This window comes from Ursus arctos, unplaced genomic scaffold, assembly GCF_023065955.2.
Source record: "Ursus arctos isolate Adak ecotype North America unplaced genomic scaffold, UrsArc2.0 scaffold_23, whole genome shotgun sequence".
NCBI lineage: Eukaryota > Metazoa > Chordata > Mammalia > Carnivora > Ursidae > Ursus > Ursus arctos.
Genome location: NW_026622908.1, coordinates 6579508 through 6602826, shown reverse-complemented (window position 1 = coordinate 6602826; position 23319 = coordinate 6579508). Strand labels below are relative to the sequence as shown.

Sequence of the window (23319 nt, the reverse complement as noted above, 5' to 3'; positions counted from 1 at the left end):
ACAACCAAACTTTTTGTGAACTTGTTACTGAAGCAAACAGTTAATCAGAGAATATTCAGGAACAAATATGCATCATGCCTCTGTAAATGAATACAAAGTTGGAAACCGCCTGTAAGTAGGAGTTGGGCTGCCACACAACTGGATTTGCTTAAATCTGAACACTTTATAACTCTACTTGGGAATTGCAAACTTATAAATAACCTTGCAATTGGTTAAAACCATATTAAAACCATATGAATGAGACAGAAAGCATTTGGTTAAAGGGGTTCAGTAAGCACTATAATCCTGATGAAACTAATTTAACTCAGTGGCTCCCAAACCTAAAAGGATCTCATATCTTCAGAGTTAATGCTACTTTATCGTTTATCATATGATGGTCAGTGACAAGAGTCTAAGTGTGTGTTACAGGAGATATACAGGGCGCTGTCCTTGCCAGGGGTGTGGGAGAGAACTTGCTTAGTTTGGTGTACTCTTCAAATCCTGAGGGAAACTTGTCATACATCATTTGCGAAGGTTTTTGAAAGCTCCATAAAACATACCCACAAGAAACTCTGTAGACATCAGTTCATTTCAGCAGCCATGTGCTGCGCGCTCCTTCTGTGGTTACAGGGCACAGCCCTTGGCGGACATCGAGAGGATCAGGAGACGCTTTCCCTCCCCCAAGGACCTTACGGTCCAGTGGCATTTCTCAGCATGCTGAGCGGTGATCTGAACAGCTTAAGTCAAACGGCATTGATTTTATATCTTGCCTCAAGTGTGAATCTTCTGGAATCTTGAAAACTTCGGCCAAGCCATTACAAGTCTTCTTTCCCTTTAACAGAGAACTTCCTCTTCTTGAAGAATCCCAGATAGATAGATAGATAGATAGATAGATAGATAGATAGATAGGGTTGTCAACTCTGCTAGGTCCTAATGGCAAAAGCTTCCAGATAATTGTTTCTGAGGCAAGACAAAAATTTGTTGCCTTACTATTTGATATTTTTGGAGCAGTGGTGACAAGAGCCTTTTATGATAGAAAAGGCAGAGGAAACACTGTATTCATTTGCTAGGGCTGCCATGACAAATGCCACAACTGGATGGCTTACACGACAAAAGGTTGTTTTCTCACGATCCTGGAAGCTGGGTGTTCAAGAGCAAGGTGCCAGTGGGATCGATTTCCCCTGAGGCCTTTCTCCTTGGCTTGCAGATGGCTACATTTTCACTGTGTCCTCACATGGTCTTTCTTCTGTGAGCACACGTTTCTAATGTCTCTCTCTCTCTGCATGTTTCAAATATCTCCTCCCCTTCAGGACACCAGTCAGATTGGACTGGGGCCCAACTTAAAGGCCTCATTTAATTTAATCACCTCCTCACAGGCTCTGTCTCCAAAAAGAGTCACATTCTGAGGTGCTAGGGGTTAGGGTTTCAACATGTGAATTTAAGAAGACCCAGGTCAGCCCCTAACAACTTTATTGGCTTAGTTTGGGTGTTCTCAAACTCTTGTGCATCCACTTCCTTTGGGATTACAGTACCTAAGGAACTCCTGTGACCAAATGCTTTATGTCTCTGTTCATGTGTTCGCACATGATTATTGATTTTGTTTAACAGTTTATTCCTTTGTCCTTTCATAAAATACTGGCATTATTAACTAATTCAAAGAATGAATTACTAATGATGAATTGCTAAGCAATGTAACGTAAGACTGTAGAAGAAGGTTTGAAGGTTGTGGCGGTGGTTGAGATTTTAGGAAAGATTCTTACAGAGCCCTTTCGTATTATAATAATAATAACTAGGCAGACTTCCTGTATCTCAGTACCAGGCCAACTCTGATCAGGGTATCACTCCATTGTTCAACTGACACGGCCACCTTCCTTTGTATTTACCCAGCTTTTAATCATTTATATCTCACTGTTTTCACAAAAGACCTAAAAATTAATTTAATTTTATTTAAAAGTAAAATTCAAATGAATGAAGAGAGGGAAATAATTTTATCAGGATTATCAGGATTTAGCAACCGGAGTGCCTAGTATGTGCCAACATCACGAGAGGCCCTAATAATGTGCAGATAACAATAGACAGACGCTGCACCTTAAGGAGTAAGCTGGGGAGACATGTAAACAGACATATAAACCAATTCTTGTAGCATCCTTTTCTATAAACATGGTGTATGATGGAACAAAAGAGAAAGTGTTAATTTGTTCATGGAGCTGGGGGAGGGCAGTCAACAAAGGAGTGTGTCCAGGAGAAATGCTTTAATTAGGCCTAGAAAGGACTAAGTATGATGTTATCAGTAAGGAAAGGGCATTCCAGAAAGAAGGAATGGCATAGGCAGATACACAAGGCCATACAATATCACAATTCTGTTTTTCGGGAACTCTAAGAAGTTCCATCTTATTGTAACAGAGAATATAAACCGGAATGCATAGGACATAAAGCTGATGAGGAGAAGAGGAGCCACATCATAAAAGGTTGTGCAGGCTCTGCAGAGAAGTTTGGTTCTCCTTATGCAGAGGAAGGGGAGTATCGAAGGCTTATAAGTACAGAATAACAAGATCCAGGTACTACATGGTTACTAAGGTTGAGATTTAAATTTAGTTCGGAGATGCTTAGCAACCAAGACAAAAAGGAAAGCAGTTTGTGTTTATACAGTTGCCTTGTTGATACAGGAGAATGGATATTGGCCTTTAGATCAGGACACTTTCTTCATTAGCGTTTAGCTTTGAAACATTTAGCAAACACTAAATAATATCTTTAACATAAGTGGATATTTTACGAGTTGCTTTATTTTTGCTAAGCACTCACACATCTTATCTCTTATTTCATCATCACAACCCTGCGGCATGAGCATTTTCTATTTTATTTTACAAATGATAATACGGGCTCAGAGAGATCACATGGTAATTAAGTTGTAGACTTATGATCCTAAATTCACCTCAGCACAAATACCAATCTAAATTTTGGTTAAGTGACTTAAAGAAAATAGAAAAAATTCTTTCTGAAAAAAAATCTTTCTGAAGCCTCACCTTTTTCTCTTGTAAAACTGTTAGTAATATTCTCCTTGTAGTATTGGTGTAAGGGTTAAAGGAGATACTCATTGGAAAGAGCCTTGCACACAGTACATGATCGTGAGTGACCCTCTTTCCCGCCTCCACTCCAATGCATGTATTTATGCTACGGGGGCAAACACAGTTGAAAAACTTAGGCCTTAACTAATTCATGAGTCCTAGCACAATTTTGGTGTTAAGGGTGTATTAAAAGCTAGACAAATTAATAGTTTTAGCTGACAAAATGTCATTTAACAATGAGGTTCAATAATAACCCTCATTTCTCCCAGCCAGAGTCTTTATTACCATGATTACCGACTCTGCGACCAAAATATCACTATGAAAGTAAATCCCAGTGCTTCCAAAATAACTCCTTCCAAACAAGAATCGCCTTTTTAAAAGTACATGTGGTTACTTTCTAATGTAAAGCCTACGTTTTTGATCCTTCACTGAATTACTCAATATATAATAAAGGATATTAAGTGAAGGCTAATAAAGTGATTGAGCTTGTCAAATCAATAAAAAGGAAACCGTATGTATGCTTAAGTAGTATTTCTTGAATAGCACATCGTGGCAAGATATGTCCAGAGCGAGGAATTAGAACAAGTCTTTCAGAATAAGATACAGACTCTCTCTGTCTCAACATTATACTTAGCATTGTCCTGCTTAAAAAAGAGAGAAGGGGAGAGAGAGAGAGAGGGAGGGAACGCTTTTTATTTTGAAAGATGTAAGTGCTATATTGCAGAAATTCCAAGTTAGACTCAAAAACCTCTTTTTCATAATACCTTCTATTGTGTTCTTTTAACATTGCTTATTTGTCTTTTTTATAAAATATTTAAGATTTTTTTTTGGATTTCCTTGTTTTGATTATTATTATATATATTGCCCAAAGAGACATCACCACAAGTGGAGTGTTGAATCTAAACATCTCTATCACAAACTTGAAATATTAGAAAATTGGTAGTTCTTGCTTCTTTGGGACACTCACTTGTACAGGTTTTTTGTTTTTTTTTTTTAATGTGGGTAAATCAATTATGTGGCCTTGTAAAACCTGCAAGTATTTATGAGCACTACTACTAAATGCTGTGTAAGATATATAGAAAAGGTGTAAAACAAACCCATGGCTTGAAAAATCTTCTGATGTTTCAGACTTGGAGGTGCAGATGAACCAAAGCTCGATTTTTTTAAATAGTATATAACTAGGGGCCAATTATATAGGGAAGACTAAGAATTTTGTATATCAAAAAGCAGGTAGCTCAGAGAGGTGATAGAGTTCACAGACAACTTGGGTTTTTCAATATGAGTAGCATTTGGCAAGGAAGAAGAGAGTAGGAAGCTTATCCTAGCAGCGGCGTGATCATGGTGTTACTACGGGAAGGCCGGGAGGATCCTGTCCGTCCAGAGCAGAGGATGTATAATGGGAGAGTTGTAGGAAATGGAATTTTAAAAGTCATGTGAGGAGCAGTGTATGAAGGACTTGAAAGCCAGGTAGAGGAGTTTGAATGGAATGCAACAGAAAGCAGGAAGGCGTGGAAGGTTTAAAATCAGAGCTATGAACTGGAACCGTGCAAGGAGCGTGCATCGATGGACTGGGAGGGCAGCACCGCGATCAGGCAGCCCAGAAAGGAGGTAGTGGCAGTGATCTAGGAGTGCGTGCGTGTGAGTGCAGGGGCAGTTAGTGATGACGGGGTGGGAGGGAGGAAGACGGGGCACCAGTGTCAGGGGCTCTGTGAAAGAAGAATGAGCAAGACTGGATGAGGGACTGAGCATGGAAGGACAAGGAAAGCAGGGTAAATAGTAGTGATGTAAAGAGAGGACAGGAAGGGAGGTTGTGTAAGGGGAAAGCTGCTTTTGCAGGGAAGTCTTTGCTTTCAGTTGGGGAAAGTTTTCCTGGGTTGGAGAGAAACTAAGACTGGGAGCTGGGATGAAGTGGCAAGGCTTCTTCTGGGGAGTACTCACAACTTAGACAAAGCTGGCAACTTTGAGGATAGAAGTGTCTCAGGACACTGGCCTTAGACAATTCCTATTCGTAGTATTCGTTCATTTCAAGTATTTGTTCTTACTCTCAGAAAACTCTGCTTCAGGAATACACAAGAACATGACTGGAGGTGCTGCAGTATTAACTTTCTCTACAAAACTCCTTATTATTACATATTTGAAAGAAGTCTTCATTATTTAAATATGTATTTTAGGATATAACAACAAAATTCTTATTTACTTAAAAAAGACTCATGCCCAAATCCTCACATAGGAGATAGGTGATTCTGAATTTGTGATTGTGTGAGCATAAAATTTTCTAATTACTCCTATCTAATTACTATTATGTATATATGATATGTATACATTTATATGATACTGTAAAATATTTACACAAAATATATATACAAATATTCTATTAACAGACTAATTGAGAATCAGTGTAGAGTATACTAATATAAGGTATTTATAAGGTATTTCCTATGTGAAAGTAACATGAGAGAATTATTTTTTTGCCCATTTGAACTGCAGTGTATGTAATGGCCCCTTCGGTATATGTTCTGTGGCTGCTATGAATGACCCCCATTCAGACATTCTTTAGAAATGAGCATTGAAGAAAGGTTGGTAAAGTACCTCTCATCTAGACCATTCGAATAAAATATATCACATCATTGTCCAGCCATGGTTAGTTGTCAAGTGAAATGTATTTGTTGCAATGAACAAAAAGCTTCTCTTGGCATGTACCGATCTCCACTTCAGTCTGTGGAAAAGGGGACTGTGCTGAAATGAGTCGAGGTCTGGTGTAGGCTGGTCAGTGCTGGTAATCCCGAGGGGAGGGTGCCCAGCACATCGTACCGTTCATGTGGTGTTTTCCAGAAGAAGGCTGCAATCAGTCATCTCACAGATGCTTTGAAAAAGACTTGTCTTGCTGGCAAGCAAACTGTTATTTAAGTACACAATCCACTCTACTACTGAAACAGTTTTGCCAAACTTATCCAAGTATTCTAACATGCTTAAAGATGGTATAAATATCATTTATTGCTAGCAGTTTTCTTCAGACTATATGGAATGTCTTCCTGCTGCCTGATCTAAGTGTCCCAGTTTACATTATGGCCTTTACTGCCTCTGTTTGATGGAGTGATCAGTAAAAATTTAATGACACTATAAAATAATAAAAATGTCATTAATTTACCACGGATCTTGGATGCAGTGGCTGTAAAGTTACATTAATAAACAGAATATTTTTTACAACAAAAAGCATTGTTATGGGGGAACGTATAAATAACACACATAAATTTAAGAGCAATTTTACTGTTAGCACACACATTATTATGGAATAGCCAATAAGTGTATAAAACATAGTATATAAAATTTTATTAAAATATACTGTGCACATCAAAAATTCAGCTTTTATCTAAGTGCAAAGAAAAGCCATTATTGTGTGCTTACTGTTTCATTGCTGTTCTTTCCCCATATCACAATTTTACATTTGTTGCCAGTAAGAGGAAGTTGATTTTTTTTTTCTTAGAGGGAAGCAAGGCTCTGTTCTTTTAGTCACCCCAAATCCATTCTCTTTCTCCACTGATGCAAAAACAAAATTGATCAATCTTGCCGTGGTAGGGAGGGAGAAGTTGCTAATTTAATGCAAAGTTAAAAATAATGCCCGAGGAGTTGAATGGTTTGTTCAGTGACTCTGGAAATAAGGGATAATAATGCAGCAGTCTATCTGTCATCAGTGAGGCTGCCCCGTCATTGACTCTGATAATATGTGAAGATGATGGATGCCAGCGTCTTGTGGCTTGTAGCATTGAACATTCATCAGCTCTCACTAAAGGGGGCTTTATCATTTCAATATCTTTACTTAATATGCAACATCTATCTCATACATCATAATTTCAAAGCACTTAGAGAGCCAACAGTCCTACAACACAGCAGAGCTGACTTTCAGACTTTAATTTTTTTCAATAACTTTTATGTTGCCTGCATGTTTTGTGACTGACAATGCATAAGTAAGTGTCTGATCACATCGCTGCATATAAAATGCACATTGCACAGTCAACATGAAGATTGGTGAATTTTCCGGGGGGGGGTTGAAATTCAATTAGTGTTGAGCTATTTTGCTTACATCTCCAAAATATCTCACTCGGGAGATGTGTACATTGTGAGAGCTAGTTCAAGTGCGTGGAAAAATCTGGAGCAAGGAACTTGCCTCCAGCTGTCTATATTTGGTTGCTATAGGGGCATACCCATTGGCACTTACTGGCCAGAAGTCGAAGCCTCTTGGAACTTAAGTATCTTTGGACGAATCTCTGTGCCCATGTCCACATCCTGTATTTACCAGGCTCATGTTCCACCTCTCTGGTAACATCTTTGCTTAGCCCAGCTGCCTGGAGCTAACTTGTAGACATCAGGCCCTCTTATCTTATGGTTATGTGGCTGGCAAATAAATATTCTGAGCTATTCTTTGAAGAAGGAAATCTTCCGGGAGACTAGGTAGAAATTTATATGAAAGGGCATGGCTTTGCAGGGTCCTTCTTTAATCTCAGACACAAGTGCTTAATATTATGAAATATAAAATGCAGCCCACTGCCCAAAACAATTTTTATCATTGATTTATTTTCTGCCTGTTTAACAAGTGTTTCATGGGATATTCTTCCTTGACTTCTACTCTGTCAAAATATTGATATTTTATAAGGAAAGTATCTCTGCAGAAGAATGTTTTTTTTCAATGAAGTCAGAAAAATGTATGACTTCAAAGACACTGTGAATGTGTTGTTGAATGTTCTGAATGTTTTTTGTTATGATTAAAAACAAGCTGATAATACTGAATTGTGAGTGCACTTCATTTTTTATAAAAGAAAAGATATTATCATCATGTAAGCTTTGTTGTCTTAGGATTTTACAAACCATGGCATGTAATTTTCCCTCTTCTCCTTCCTTGTCAAAATATTGATATTCTTTCAGGAACTTTATTTTTTTTTTTTTACTGAGAATATTTTCCGGTAAAATCAAAGAGAATGAATGACTAGAAAGATACTTGAAATATGCATATTGATAGGTAGCACGGTCTGTTGATTTTCAGAGAAAGTTGTTTTTCCCCCCATGAAAATACAGCTAAAGGTTGTTCTTCCAAGAAGATTGCAGGTGTCACATCAAAACTCCTTTTGCATTTAACATAGGCAAAGCATTCACATGCAAATATTTGAAATGCGAAACAATGTGATAAAACAAAGGTTGAATATTTTGCTTTCCCTGGTACTACTCATCTTCACTTTAATTCTTTTTCTTTGCATCATGACAACCAAAAGTGCTACTCCAAAATAGAAATTGGCTGATTAAAAGCAGCTGTCCTCCCCCCGACAATGTGTGAAACTCCCACATGGCTTGTGGTTGCTTTCTGTTGTGGCCTGCATCTGGGTTAATTTGTTCTTGTGCAGCGGTGTTTTCACATAAGAAGATATTGGGGAACCATGCCTAATTTGCTTTTTATTTTCATTCTGTTTTTTATAAGTGTCGTATTTCAGAGGTTTGCCCATAGCCCACTATTGTAACCAGTTAGTATTACCCGTTTGGGGAAATTCATGATTACGATTTTGTTGCAAATCGTTCATAGACATGGTGCTAGATTAAAGCAAGGTTTATGCTGTGTTTTCTTCCAACACAGATTTCAACATATTCCACGGTGAAGGGGAACTGGAAGACTTCCTGCACAATTTGACTGATGGGAATTAATTATAGAAATATAATGATATTCAAAAATAATCATATTAGAAAGCACAAATGTAGTGAGACTGTACAAATGAGACACAGCCTCTATCAAGTAATTGTATGTTTGCTCTTTAAGAATATTTCCAAGTTTCTAAACATCTTACAGAAGAGAACGCTCACAGAGTGTTTCCATCTAGTGCCGAACGTGCTCAGTGCAGAACTAGGTCATTGAACAATAGACGGAACAGCAATCGGCACTCTGCTGCTGCATAATGCATTAAGTATAACATGGAGAAACCATTCCCGGAGCTAGAAGCTGCTATTTCATGTCTGTAAATTCAAGCTGACATGACATTTAATATTGTTTCATAGTAATGAACAACAAGGTTTCATTCATTCATAAGCACCACACAAAGCCAAGTTTGAGTCTGGAGAGTAGCAAGGAGGCGAGAAGGGGACACGCGCTGTGCTTTTGCAGACAAGAACACCATCTTCCTGCCGGTCAGTGAGCCCTCGGCTACTCATCCAGAGAGCTGCAGAAGGAGAGTTCAATGTGATATTTCAGTGTCCTTCCCCTGGAAGAGCTGGTTAACAAGTATAACATCTTTGAGTTTCCCTCCTATAGCGGCAGGAGATTTTTCACTTTCCCCACTCAATGGCTGGCTAGGAGTAATCTCCTTTTTGCTTCCCGGGGAAGTTACAGTGGAAACTCCTAAGCAAAATAAGAGCATCGATGCCATCGTCTCGTCTGTGTGCTTTGAAACATTTGTTTTTGAAATCCTCTTGCCTAAAATTCTGATTTGTATTTTCCCAGGAATACCAATGCGAACTGTGATCTCTAATTGAGAAAATTCCTCTCTCGTTAACTAGCAGTAGATTTTAATGGGAATTGCTCTTTCAAGTTTTGCACTTCGGGCTCAAACCTTTCACTTGCATTCATTCTTTTTAGACTACTGGAGCAAATCCCAGTGAGAGAAGATGTGCAGTACTGCCCGGCGGGCTTCCGGGCACCAGTTTCCTTTCCTTGCAGGTACTCTGCTTTAGACGGTCGGCGCTGTGGGTGCCACCAACAGGCTTTAGTGGAACCTTCCTGAAAGCTTTTCTGAGTCCCCAGTTGGTCAGAAACGATGTTTGTAAGTCCAAGTTTTGCTCACAAAGCAAGATAGAAACTGGAAGGAAAAAGTGGCTGCTTCGGAAGCTAGAATAAGCCTCTGATTATTCTTTCCTCTAGGAAAGAACACGCTTTGAGAATTTGGGGCCCCAGTTAACAGGAAAGTCAAGTGAAGATGGAAAGCTGGGCCCAGGTGTCATCGATCTTACGCGGCCAGAAGATGCAGAGGGTGAGTGGCTTTTCCGTAGCTCTTTTCTGCTGCTCTGGGAGGTTATGATGGTGCAACTGAGTTAGCTCTAGGACCTTCTGTGGTCTTCCCTGGGAGTACTGGCTGGATTTTTTTTTTGGCAAAGCAGAAGAAATGTTAGCCTCCATTATATATTATAGCTGAGGACGTTGAGAGGTAGCTAGATCCTATATCACTGAACACATAGCCATTCAAGGACTTCAAGATGCCACTTTCCAGTTTTTAAATAAAAGGACCCTCTGCATTCCAGTGAGTACCAGAATTCTGTGTGTCCTCCATGTCACTGAATTCTTGTTACAAAAGGACTAACATACAAAGGAGGATTTTTTTTAACCCTAAATCAAATGAGTCCCAGGTTCAGTCGAGCCATTTTGGGAACTAAATGATGGTTTGTTGCAGATCTCGCATAAAATTAATAATTGCTCGGGCAAGGCCCAGCCTGTGCCCAAGCACTAAGTGTTACTAAAATTCTTTTGAAAGTCGGATGGAAAGACTAGCTTCACTCTCAGCGGGTTTACCCACAGCACTATCAATGCCTGTCCACTCCTCTTCCCTTTTTGTTTGTTTGTTTTAAATGCACAAGCAGCAGATCAGCAGAAATTGCTCCCCAGAGGCTGGGTACAATTTATGAGTTAGGTCAGCACTTCGGTAGTAATGTTGCCTGGTTATTTACTGTGTCATCACAGAGTAGGGACTGGTTTTCCCGTTAGCTGTTCCTTTGGCAGAATCCCTCCCACCAGTCAGGGAAGATTAATTTGTTCTCTTCAGAGTAACACAATACTTCACCCGACTTGGGTCCCAGCTGAAGTTCTTTAGCTTGAGGAGAAGAATCTTACTATTATACCCTTTACTCGCGGAATTTCTTCCAGGACCCTAATCCCCGGAAAACACACGAAGCCATTTCATAACCACATCTGAACTGGGCATGGCTTCTGGTGAGAGCTTGGGACCATCCCGGCTGTTCAGAAATCCCTGGCATGAGTGCTAAAAGATGGACAGTATCAGACATTAGGAAGCACTTCAGAGAGTTTCCAGAAGGCAGATTTTTTTAATACCAGTAGGAGAGACCGATGTTTAATGATAGTCCTGGGGACAAGGTGTTAAATTCTGATTGGTGTGTGTGGGGATGGGGGGAAGGAAGGGAAGAGGAAGAGGAAGAGAGAAGGAGGAGGAAGGGAGGGACAAAGAGGACTCAAAACCAGATATACATTCACTGACTTTCATGAAGAATGTGTACTAAGAGCACAGTGGCATTGATATTTTATAGGCCCTTAGAAGTACAGGTTTTTCCTCATGAGGATTGAGGTTCCTTGGTCTAGGGAACCGGTTATTCAGGTCTGGCCCGTCTCAATTTTGTTGCAAGTTCATACCACAGAATACCTAAGTCTTTGACCCTACACAGTGAAATAATATTTTTCATCACTTTGGAGTACTCAATCTGTTCATTTTTCCATAAACTAGGAGGTACAGAGTTTTATCACCTTACCCTTGTTCCAACGGTTCTCTTAATCTGTCATTCTTCCTTCTTCATTTGGTTCCTTAACTGTATAATGGATATATACATGGTCAGTTACCTCTCAATAATGCTAATGATTTAGTTAATGATATTATGGGCTTGGTAAATTAAAAAGCCTGATCGGAGTTACTAACCATTGTGAAAGGAAAAAATGAAAACCTTGACTGTAGGGAAACATATTGTATAGAAATATTTTTGGAGGGGCGCCTGGGTGGCTCAGTCATTAAGCGTCTGCCTTTGGCTCAGGTCATGATCCCAGGGTCCTGGGATCGAGCCCTGTGTCAGGCTCCCTTCTCAGCGGGAAACCTGCTTTTCCCTCTCCCACTCCCCCGCTTGTGTTCCCTCTCTCACTGTCTCTTTCTGTGTCAAATAAATAAAATCTTAAAAAATATATGTATATTTTTGGAAATTCTGTTCAATACCCAGATCATCCGGATTCAGACCGGATGTAGCAGACCGATTCCTGGCTACCTTGGTCTTTGTTCTTGTTGTTCGTTTGTTAGCAAACATTTTTGAAGCACTTACCTGCCAGAGACTGTGCTAAGCTTTTACACCTATTTTCTCACGTAAACCTTATTCAACTCTGTAAAGAAGATATTATTATCTCTTTTTCACTTTATATATGAGAATATGAAAGGTGAGAGAAATCAAGTAACTTGCCGCCGGTCACATAGCGAGTCAGAGTAGAGCTAGGGTTGATCCCAGGTGGCCTAGGCCCAGAGCCCACACTCCTGAATACCGCGCTATACCGCATGCCCTGTATACACAGAGAAATACATGGCATCTTCACTTTTCTGAACAAACTCCTTGTGACCTTCCTCAGTATGGCCCATTTCCTCTCCCCTAAATATAGCAAGTCATGCTGCACACCAGCTCTCGTGTTACTCTGTCACACAGAGCAGCAATGCTGGTGAGTGTAATAGGAGAAGGGCTGTAGTGGCCCAGGAGCTTAAGGAGCGTGTGAAAACCTCCCTTCAGAAGCTTGCCCGGAGTTGCCATTGAGACCTCGTGTGCTTTGGGGGACTGTGAGTTCATGAATGGAGTCAAGTTACTAGCTCTCAGATGGACAGAAGCGCACCGCCTTTGTGAGGACTGCCGGGATGGGCAGCAGCCTTCTGCTGACTTCGGGATATTTCCTGGCGTCTGTTCAAGTAAGAGCTGATTGCAGAGCCTGCTGGGGTTATAGTCCCTATTAAAGTCAGAGCAGATAGCAGGTACACACGATACTTTCTTACTTTGCTCCTTCGCGTTTCCCCTAGCAGGAAGAGTACGAAGGGACCGCAATAAAAGAATAACTACAACTTATAAACTCCTTCAATCAGTTTATGGTCTAAACAAAACAAAACAAAATAAAACAAAACCAAACATTCCTTAAGTGTCTGCTGTGTGCCAGAACTAGACACTAGATAAACCAAGGGAAGCAAAACAGATATGTTTCTGAAGTCTTGGAGTTTAAAGTCTAGTGAAGGAAGACAGAAGATTAAAAGGGAAATATCTACAGACAGACAGACAGGCATAATTATCACGGGAAAGGTGCTAAAAAGATCAAGACTTTGTTATGCCCCATAGAGATTCAGAGTGAGAGCTGCTTAGGTAAGCTCATTCAGCAGGTGAACGCTGCGGCTCTGGCCTAGCACGTCACGTCTTCTCGGTCCACACGTGATCCTCTCCATGTTTCCTCTGGCTTGGCAGGGCAATTAAAATGTTTTCCTCAGCTTTACTGAGATAGAATTGACATATAACACTGTAAGTTTCAGGTGTACCATGGGGTGTTTGGTGCACATGTACATTAGGAGATGATTACCACAATAAAGTTAGTTAACACATCTATCACCTTACATAATCACCCCTTTTTTATGAGAAAAGTTAAAATCTATCTTCTTAGCAACTTTCAAGTACGTAATACAGTATCGCTAGTTATGGTCACATGCTCTACGTTAGCACCCCAGAGCTTATCCATCTTGAAACTGGAAGTTCATATACTCTTTGACCAACATCTAGTCCTTTTCCCATCCTCCTAATCCCTGGAAATCACCATTCTACTCTCTTTCTGAGTTTGCCCTTTTTAGATTCCACATATGAGTGAGACCGTACAGTATTATTTATCTTTCTCGGTCTGACTTATTTCACTTTGCATAATGTCTTCGGGGTCCATCCATGTTGCAAATGGCAACATCGTCTTCTTATTTGTGGATGAATAATATTCATCCTTCAGGAGTTGTGTGTATCTCTGTGTGTGTGTGTGTGTGTAGATATATAGAGAGAAAGATAAAGAAAATGTGATATATGTATATATCTATATCTATATCTGTATGTCCATCCATCAGTGTACATTTAGGTTGTTTCCATGTCTTGGCTATTGTGAGTAACGCAGAACAGCTATCTTAAAGGGCTATGCTGTCCTCCCACTTGCACCCCATCCTCCTGTGAGGCTTCTGAAGAGACTAAAGTACGTCAGCTTAGGCGATGAGGGCCTGTTCCAGCTGGGCTTCCCAGGAAAATATCTGCCAGTCGTGAAAATGCCAATATCACTTAGTAAGCAACTTGTGGACCTGCTTCATAGCTCTGAGCGTGGAAGCAGCAAGGGAAAGGTCACCCAAAGAGGCAGCTGTGCATGTGTATTAAACACTCATCAAAATCAAATGACAAAACCATAAGCCAGGAAAACAGAAATTAAAAATATAAAAGGCAAATGCCTTCAAAATTTTATTTTTAAAGTCCAGCTGTTATTTGGCTTGAATATGACAAGACAGCATTTCTTGTTCACCATGATATTTATAAAACTACAAATTCATTGGTGCTGGGGGCCTAGGAAACATGTGTAAGGTCCTGTTATACTTCGAAGCCGTTGAAGGCTTACTGTGTACTAAGCACACAAAACGTGTTAGCTCCTCTGTGGGACATGGAAGGGAGAGAGGACTTGATTAGTGGAGTCTGTCACCATGTCGTAAGAATGAGGAACAGCTGTTTAACTTTTTATGGACTCTTCACATGGCATTTCCCCTTTCCTTGTTCTCTGGCAAGAGTGCGATGTTTCCCCCAACTCTCATAATTTCAAGGTTGCAAATTAGAGTGGGAAGGGCGCTGGCCCGGTTATTGGGAAGTTTGGATTAAGGCTCTTTTACGAAAGGATGGCAAACTGGTGACTAATGCCTCCTTATCTTTTAAGAGAGGTTCTGGATTCCATTATCTCTAAGGTCCCTTCCAATTCCAAGATTGGACACAGAGTGTGCTTCTTATAGGAGGTGATCTGGGCACAATAGCTTCCGCTTAGTCTTTTCTCAGAGAAGTGAAAGAGGAGACCAGTACCTTCGAGAGGATATTTGTACCACTTGTTGCAACCAGTTTTCAGGTCCCTTGAACTTTTCTTTTTATTAATGAGAAGGTCTCTCTGATAGTAATTCCCAGTTGCCTTTCACAGATGGGCCCCTCTTTTCTCTGTTCTCTCCTTCTCTTCTCCCAGCAATCATAGTTGTGGCTTGCCTTCTTTTCCATATTCTTTCTATCCTATTTCTTCTCTCTCTCACACCTGGCATCTCTAAAGAGATATTTTCTTTCTTTCTTTTTCTTTCTTCTGTTTTGCAGACTATCTGGGGTAAGAAAACATTTTTCTAACACCTTTTTAATTCCCAAATTCAATTATTGTATCTCAGCCTCAGAGGGAGACTGCACCTCATTTTGATGGGGGGGGGAATAGTGGAATATGAGCTCTGAAAGGGATGAGCTCTGCAAGGGATTATCATTGACCAGACTTCTGGACCCTGGGCTGAAACTGTGGTGATGTGCCGTCTGTCCTCCGTGTATTAAAAGCATTGATTTGAGTGTAAATGGATACGTGCACCAAGAACAGTCCCTTTTTGAACTGTTGCTCTCAGATTCCCAGATTTGCTTAGAAGAGTTTTATAGATTTGCACTGAATTGGGAATTGGATCCCAGCCAACATGGCGTTCACCCTCCTGAAAGCTTTACTTTTTGGTGAGCTTCTCATTGCTTCTACATTTTGTACCTCAGGTTAGCTCTATTATTGTCAACTTAAGCTCTCTGGTTGTAGACAAATAAGAGGGACTGCAATGTCTCCATTTTTTTTTTCCCTTTAAAAATGCACCACTTAATGTTATTAGTAACATTAATATTATTTTCTCTTAAAAATTCTGTTTACCCTCTGATTCACACTCTGAGAAGTCCGTGACGCTTTCTTCAGTCCCTTGCCCCTCCCTGGATCCTTATTCCTTGTGGAAAGGGAAGATTGGCTTGAAGATACACAGCTCATTCAAGGCAGCAGAGGGAAGCTGCAGTGTAATCTGGTGTGGGGTTTAAGGGCTACAGCGGCCTATACTTCGGAATGTGAAAATCATTCGTAGTTCAAGCCCACCAGAATACAGTGCTTCACATCGCAGCACTTAGATTCTCAGAACTGGAATAAAGGAGAGACATCATCAAACTTACAGTCCAGCCGGGAAATCCCTTCTTATACCCCTGACAAGTGGTCAGCTCACTTCTGTTCAAATGCATCTCGTAGTCTGTTAACAGACCCCTGACTACTTCTTGAGAAGCTCATTCTGATTCTAATTATTAATTCTTTGTTGTTCATAACCAGAATTTGTTTCTGCTTCCTTGGAACTTCTACTCACCGGCTCCATCTGGCTTCTCAGTTCCAAAAACAATAAAACTCCTATTTCTCCACATGACACCCCTTCAGATATTTGCTCAAGGGCCAGGAGACTTACATTCTAGTCGCTCCGCCCTTGGCGGGTCACTTTCTTTCGCTGAATTTTCTTGTCTGTAGCTGCAGAAGTTGGTCCAGGTGATTTCTAGTTGACACTTTTTTTAACTGTCTTGTTATACTGCCATAAAATTGAAATCATTCACCTTTAAGTCAACTAGAATGTAACAAGTATCAATTAAGGACCACACCATCTTTTAAAGAAATGAAATTATTATAGAAATAAACTATCTCTATAATGAGATGTCTTTGCCCAAGAAGGAATCCAAGTACTAGAGTATATATATCAGACATAAAAGATGGAAAATTGTACATATTAAAAGAAAAGACTGAGGTAAATCAGAAGAGAGCACTAATCAGAGCTATGCCATGGGCGTACGGGTCTGCCTTTCCCTACCTGCCTGGAACAGTGTTTCCAGGAATCTTAGAGGAATGAATAGGCCAAGCGGTTTCTATGGAACCAGCAGGCTGGGGTCCGAAGCCAGGATTAGTAACCAGGGAGGCCCAAGACCTGGTGAGGACTGAATAACAGCCACAGACTGGGAGATAAGCCGAGTTCACAAAGCCCCTGGCTCCGGACTAACTCTGTTGTATGAGTATCACAAAAATGTATTTTACTGTGGATATAAACAGTTTTAGAGGATCCTGTGCACCAGTTTATATCAGCACTATATATAAAGTGCCGCTCTCTTAAACAAGCAAATAAACTTCTCTTAAAGAAATATATTTGCTGTGTCTTAAAAGCTCCCAAATAACTTTTAATGTTGGTGGAAAACAATTTCCATTGAACTCTCCAAGTGATGGATAGTCCTGATGGGGCAAGAGAGTGAAATGTCAAGACTCTCGTATAACTCCATCCCCTAATACTTCATAAAGGGAGCTCAACCTGCTTCTCAGAGTTGCTTAAGCTAGAAAGCCTGAAGAGCTAGCCTCCCTTTACTGGGGAACCTCACCCTGGCCAAGGGCTGGTTTCTCATTGGGCTGACTTTTTCTCTAAAGAAGTGTCAATGACAATGCATAAAACCACCACACGCACGCACACACACACACACACACACACACACACACACCCCGTTTTCTGACTGCTTATCATCTACCTAGGGGGAAAATGCTTGTCTAGGCTATTAGTGAATCACACGGAAGTACTTCCCCAATTTGTCTGAGAAACTGGACCACAAAAGATTAACAACATCTACCATGAACATTAGATCCAAGATAAGAGCAGCCGGCATATGTTCCCAGTGGGGCTACAAAATCAGTCCGTGCTTCCTCAGTACTACGTGGATCTGCTTCACGTACTCCAGCGCATTAGAGTAAGCCCTGCCACGTTCGGACTGGCTGTGTAGCTCTTGGGGTGTGGACCCTGTCTGGTTACCTGTCCCAGAGTCATCCTGTCTGGCAGCAAGAGCCATTTGACTTGCTGTCTGCAGGCCAGTGAATTCAGCCCAACCTTAGGCTGGTGGGGTTTAGAGCATCAAGCCAATTTGGAGTGCTTTTTGAATTCTTTCTGCTTAAGGTCAGGATTGGATTTGAGACCAACCTTTTCTCCCCCCTAATTGGTCCTTTCTCTTTTTCAAGTTCTGATAACTGTGCTTCTAACTTATTTCAAAAAGTTGATAACCCCCTAGCTGTTTCTCATTTTTTGTTACTGACTCTTACCTTTTTTTTTTTTTACTAATGTATTTTTATTTTTGCATTCTCCTTCTTTTATATTCATGGTCTCATTTTACTCTGCTTATGCCCACTACCTGCTATTTCCTACTCTTTAGGGCCGTTCTCCATAGACTGAATTGTTGGTGCCTATAGCCAAACCCTTCCAGTCAGGGTCTGTCTGTACTTCAGGGGTCCCCAGTCTTCAGTTTTACTCCCATGTTCCAGTTACAATGTACTGATGATCTCTTATGTGCACAGCACATATGGGCATGGCGGGAAGGATTTTTTAAAAAAAATGGACTGACTATATTCTGTAAGAGCTAATAATGTGGTTGGGATTATAATGTTAGCAACACATAGAAAGCAAAGCAACCTAAGGGGTTACATGTTCAGGTATGTCGTTAGAGAACCAGAAAAAAAAGTGCTCTTTAGAAGAGGAAGCTACAGTGCTTTTGGACAGCAATGACTGTGGCAGGCCTGATAGAAATATAGCTGGAGATAAGCTTAGGTTTGGATGAGCAGAGAGAAGGGAAAGAACTTTCAGTTTAGGGAATAATCCAAGCAGGCGCAAGAACGGTAAAGCACACAGACATTCATAAGGAAGTTCCAGAAGGGAAGACTCACCTTTCTGACCCTTGTCTTCTCTACCAAGCCCAATAAAGCCTCACGTATAATTGTAGTCAGTAAATATTTGTGGAATTGAACATGTTATAGAAATATCTGGGCTCCATATTGTGGATGGCCTTGAAAGCCAGGCTCAAGAATTCGGACTTGGCCACCAAATAAATAGACGTTAATTTTTAATTGTTCAAGATTGACTTAGATCATAGAGGTTAAAAATATGGAAAAGCAGCAGTTAGTTTAGTCTGGAAGATCTGTTAGTCTCTATATTTTTTTGTTCTGTATAATAGTCTTTCGGAGGGGCTATTCAGTGGTTGTCCTTTCTTATAACATCGTCAGAGAGCTGAGTAGGAGTTAGGAGGGTTTTCATCCAAGTCATATCAAACATATTACTTTTCTTCCTGGGGGTATTGCTCATTGAAGTGTGATTTCACTTTGTCCGATGTGACCGATGGATGTCTTACAGATCTGTCCTGTACTTTTGCCTCTCATTCGTGGCGAGTGGTTTTTTCCAGTTGTTTTTGTTCAGTGAATACTTACCCTTTGACATGATGCCCCATATTAGGTCTTGTACCAGAGGGAAGCGAATGTGTAAGAATCCATCGGCATTTGCATTATGCTGTAGACTGTTACATTTAGGAGGAGGCTGTAAAAAGTAACTCTGAACTAAAACTTAATATCCCAAGTTTCAGCCCTGGAGAGAAGAATTTCATAAGCAATATATTCAACCATTTTAAATTTACACTAAAAATACAAATTGCAGCTTACTGGTTTATATGTACTTTCATGGCAGAGAAATCACTTCATGCTACTTCAATATAAGCTCACTCTTCACTGGGAAGGCTGGTCCCACGTGAGGACAAAATGGAAAGGGAGAATGGTCAGTCCATGTTGCAGACCTACGGAACTGTTAGTGGAGGAGAAAGAAAAACACCTGTCAAATGTCACCTACCTTGCCCTTTGTTTATTACCAGTCTCGTAGTCAATAATCCTAATCCTATGTTATTCCAGATGAGTCTTTTATAAAAAGCCGTTCCATAAATTCACAAGATAAGGATCTCTTCCTTTTTTTTTTTTTTTTTTCTGGCAAGGACTGAGCAGTATAGTCTGGTTACAATTTCCACATGTGGGAACCGGGGGATATGAGATGGTGGTTTGGGGTTGGGTCCTGTGCGTATTTGATAAATTTTAGCTTTTTATCATAGAGACCCTTTTGAGTGTTTTTAGCTGTGGGGCAGAAAAGAAGCTCCATGAAGCAGTAAATTGCACTCTCTAGCTAACTTGTGGGCTCATCTTATAACTACTCCGAAGAACAGGCCTGTGCAGCACGGGAAACATCACCAGATATGGGGAAAGACTGGAAACGGAATAGTTGGGGGTTAAGCACCTGCTATGTCCTAGGTACCGGAACAGGCATTCTCCTACTTGTCTTGCTGGTACTACTGATATTATTTCTAATGGCAACTACTGCTTGTTGAGTGGCTCCTGGGTTCTAGTAGATGATCTAAGAAATTTACATTCCTACTTAATCTTCACAAAGATCCTGCCAAGTAGAAATGATTAGCTCTCTCTTGTCAGGAGATGAGACTACCGTTTACAGAGAAGGGAAATAATTTTCCCAAGTTAGGAAAGGTCAAAGGTACAGTTAAAACCCAGATCTGTCTAACGACACGGCATCTGAGTTGCACTGACTCCCATTTTTCTCCAAGATGAGCTGATTGAGTTGCTGGCGTTTGTTGGAGTAGCTTTTTCCTGTTGGTTTTCATTAAAAAGCAGGAAAAAATGAGAAATAGAAACTTTTGAAAGATTTTTTTAATCTTTCAAACTGTACAAATATTAGGTACCTTTCAAATACTTCCACCAGATTCTCGGGGTGAAGGAGTTTTGGTGGATCTTGGAAATGAGTTGTTTGCCCCAAATATTTCTAATATTATTTTCATACCATAACCTAATAAAAACATTTAGTTTCTACTGCACCCGTGATCTGCATCTCTCATTCTAATAAAAGGCGAATTCCCTGAAACGAATGGAGAAGAGAAACCAATTAAATTAGAGTTTTATTGACTTTTAAAAGCTAAGTCCAGATGCGATTGAAACAATTCAACTGACCATTTTAGAAATTAATTCTGATGGCAAATGTGAAACTTAGGGGATAGTTACATCTGAGTTCCTTGTGATTTTGCCACTTACTAACTGTGAGACTTGGGCAATTTCACCTTTCTAAACCTCAGTTTCCTCATGTGGAATAAAGTGTGGATTAGATGATCTTTAATCTCCCTCTCATGTTCACATTTTCTTATTCTACGAGCATGTTTTATCTGTTTCATAACGACTCCGCTGTCTAGGGAAGCTCCGTCATACACCGGTTTGAATGCCTGCTCCAGTTGTATATATTTGCACATACCCTACAACACTAGAACAGCTTCCAGATTTAATATTTCCAGAAAGCTCAGACTTGCCCAACCCTCCTTTCAAGATTTCCCTGGAAGTGGGGAAGCTGGGATTTCAGAATTGTGTGGTGTGTAAGTCAGTAAAAGAAGTCAGATTAGAACCAATGATCTCTGAGTCCCAAACACCAATGGATATATTTTCCCATCAAAGCCTTATTATTTTACAGGGTGCTCAAGTAAGACAAGGTATTTAATAGGATATTTAAAAATGGGATTTATACAAAATCTATTTTCAGAAATTCCCAGGTTCTAATGCAACAGGTAGATATGTGAGTCTCACTCTAGAATTTTCACCGTTAAAGATGTCCACTGCTCTCCACCTTTGAGTACTTACTTATGCCCACTTGTGTAGAATACTTTGGGGATGCAGTTATGAACAAGACACGGCCATCCCTTTACCCTTTTGGGTTGCACAGTCTCAGGAAGAAGGTGAGCACATACAACTGGTAATCTGGATAAAATACGATCAATGTTAAGATAAAGGGATGCAGAGGACATTGTGGGAGCCCAAAAGACTTAACCCAAACTGACAAACCAGGCAAGACTGCATGGAGAAAACCAGCCCTGACATGAGTCAAAGAGTAAGTGATTGCAAGGTGGACAGGAAATTCTAGGACAAGGGAAAAGCATGAATTCTTAGTGTGAAACAACAGGCTGTCTGGAGAACCAGAAGTAGTTCAGCATTATAAAGTAAAACATTTTGAAGTAGAGAAGGCAGAGGTAGAACTAGAGGCATAGGAAGAGAACCAGCTCATGGAGAACCTTACTAAGGACTTCATCTTTGGGGCATTAGGGATCCATGGAAGATATTTAAATACAGGAGAAGTCTGGTCAGGATTGCGTTTGTGATGGATCACTCTGGATGAAATTAGGAAAGGTATTAAGTGGGGACTGGGGACACCGAGCTGGAAGTAAGCATATCTGTTAGAAGGCTAGTATTTATAATAGTCCAGCAGAGACAGTGAGGCCAAGCCAATGGATGAGTGACAAGGATGGATGCAGTAGTCCCTTTGTTAACTAATTCTGAGACCCGCTTCATCTTGGTTTGTGCACCTTAATTTCGTGTAGAATGTATGGTAGTGCATTGAGCTGGATGAAGCCAGAAGCTGCTGAGCCACATGAATTATTTAGCCTTCCAGCTTTTTACCAGCCTCTGTCTTCTCCAAGGGAATCTACTTGAATCCAAGCCTGGTTCTCCTGGAAACTTAGGAAGCCAGAACCTATTCTTGTCTTACTTCATCCGTAGTGGTCTCTGGTTCGAACTTAAATGACGTCTTTTCGCCTGGGCTCAACAGCTTGGAAGCTTTCCTCCTGTGCACAGAAATAGCAAGTAGATAATAAGTAGGCTATTTGATGCTCTCTGCTACTTTCAGGTCATTAAAATAAAGAATCACGGAAGTTATCCCAGTTGCCTTTGTATGCTATAGTTGAAACAAGATAAGGTCTCTGTTTAGTTATCTGTGTAAAGCGAATATAACTTGAGAATTTAAAAAAAAAAAAAAAGGTAAACATGGGCACCAAAACTGAAAGCAAGAGACTTCTGAAACTACAGACTGGTATATCACTGGTTAGAATTTCCTTCATTTTGCAAAGCCACGAGCCACATGCATCAGCTCACCACAAAGTCATTAAGCCTTTTTAAGCTCAGATGAAAAACATTAACAAATACCACAAAAGGCTTTAGTATAGCCCCTTTGTTCATTCACATATGGCACTTTATAACTCGTGCGCCACTCTGGTCGTGTGTTTGTTTAAGCTGCCTCCATCAGGCTGGTCCTGAAAGAACAAAAGACATCTTGAGCAATCCTAAGCAGGAAATGGGCTAATCTAAACATGGTTTGTGACACTTTAAGTAGAATAGAAAGGGGAGGGATTGATTAGTCATTAATGTCCAATTGGCTCCATATGGATGTTGCAATAATAAAGCCTTTTTTCAGAGCAGTAGCAGAGTTATTGAATTAGAGGTTTATGTTTCCTCAGAGCTGACCTTAGGGAATTCCCTTTTGGTTCTTCTTGTTGATCTCTTAAAGAGAATGGAGTTTCCAATAGGAAAAAGTAGAAGCTTTATCCACAATAACACTTGCTCACAATCCTGTAACTCAGGAATGCATTAATTTACCATCGTTTTAATTCCTGCCATAATTTCAGTCCTTCATGCTTTCTTTGCATGCTCTTGCATCTCTGGTGGGGCAGTAGTTCAGAGACCAATTAGACAGTGGCATGAACTTCATAATGGGTAATGGGCTCCTCTAATGTGCTTAGCTGTGGCAGAGAAATGACATCCTTACAG

The 23319-nt window shown here is 40.4% G+C and overlaps 1 protein-coding gene across 16 annotated transcripts in view; it reads left to right on the top strand.

Annotated features, from left to right (window-relative positions):
* The window catches only part of SOX6 (SRY-box transcription factor 6), a 587380-nt gene that overhangs the window by 532346 nt on the left and 31715 nt on the right, over positions 1-23319 (top strand). For all 16 annotated transcript variants that reach the window (XM_057317521.1, XM_057317512.1, XM_057317525.1 and 13 more), the window contains one exon: positions 9940-10048. In XM_057317521.1, the coding sequence (XP_057173504.1) occupies positions 9940-10048 (109 nt within the window). The remainder of the gene's footprint in view (positions 1-9939; positions 10049-23319) is intronic.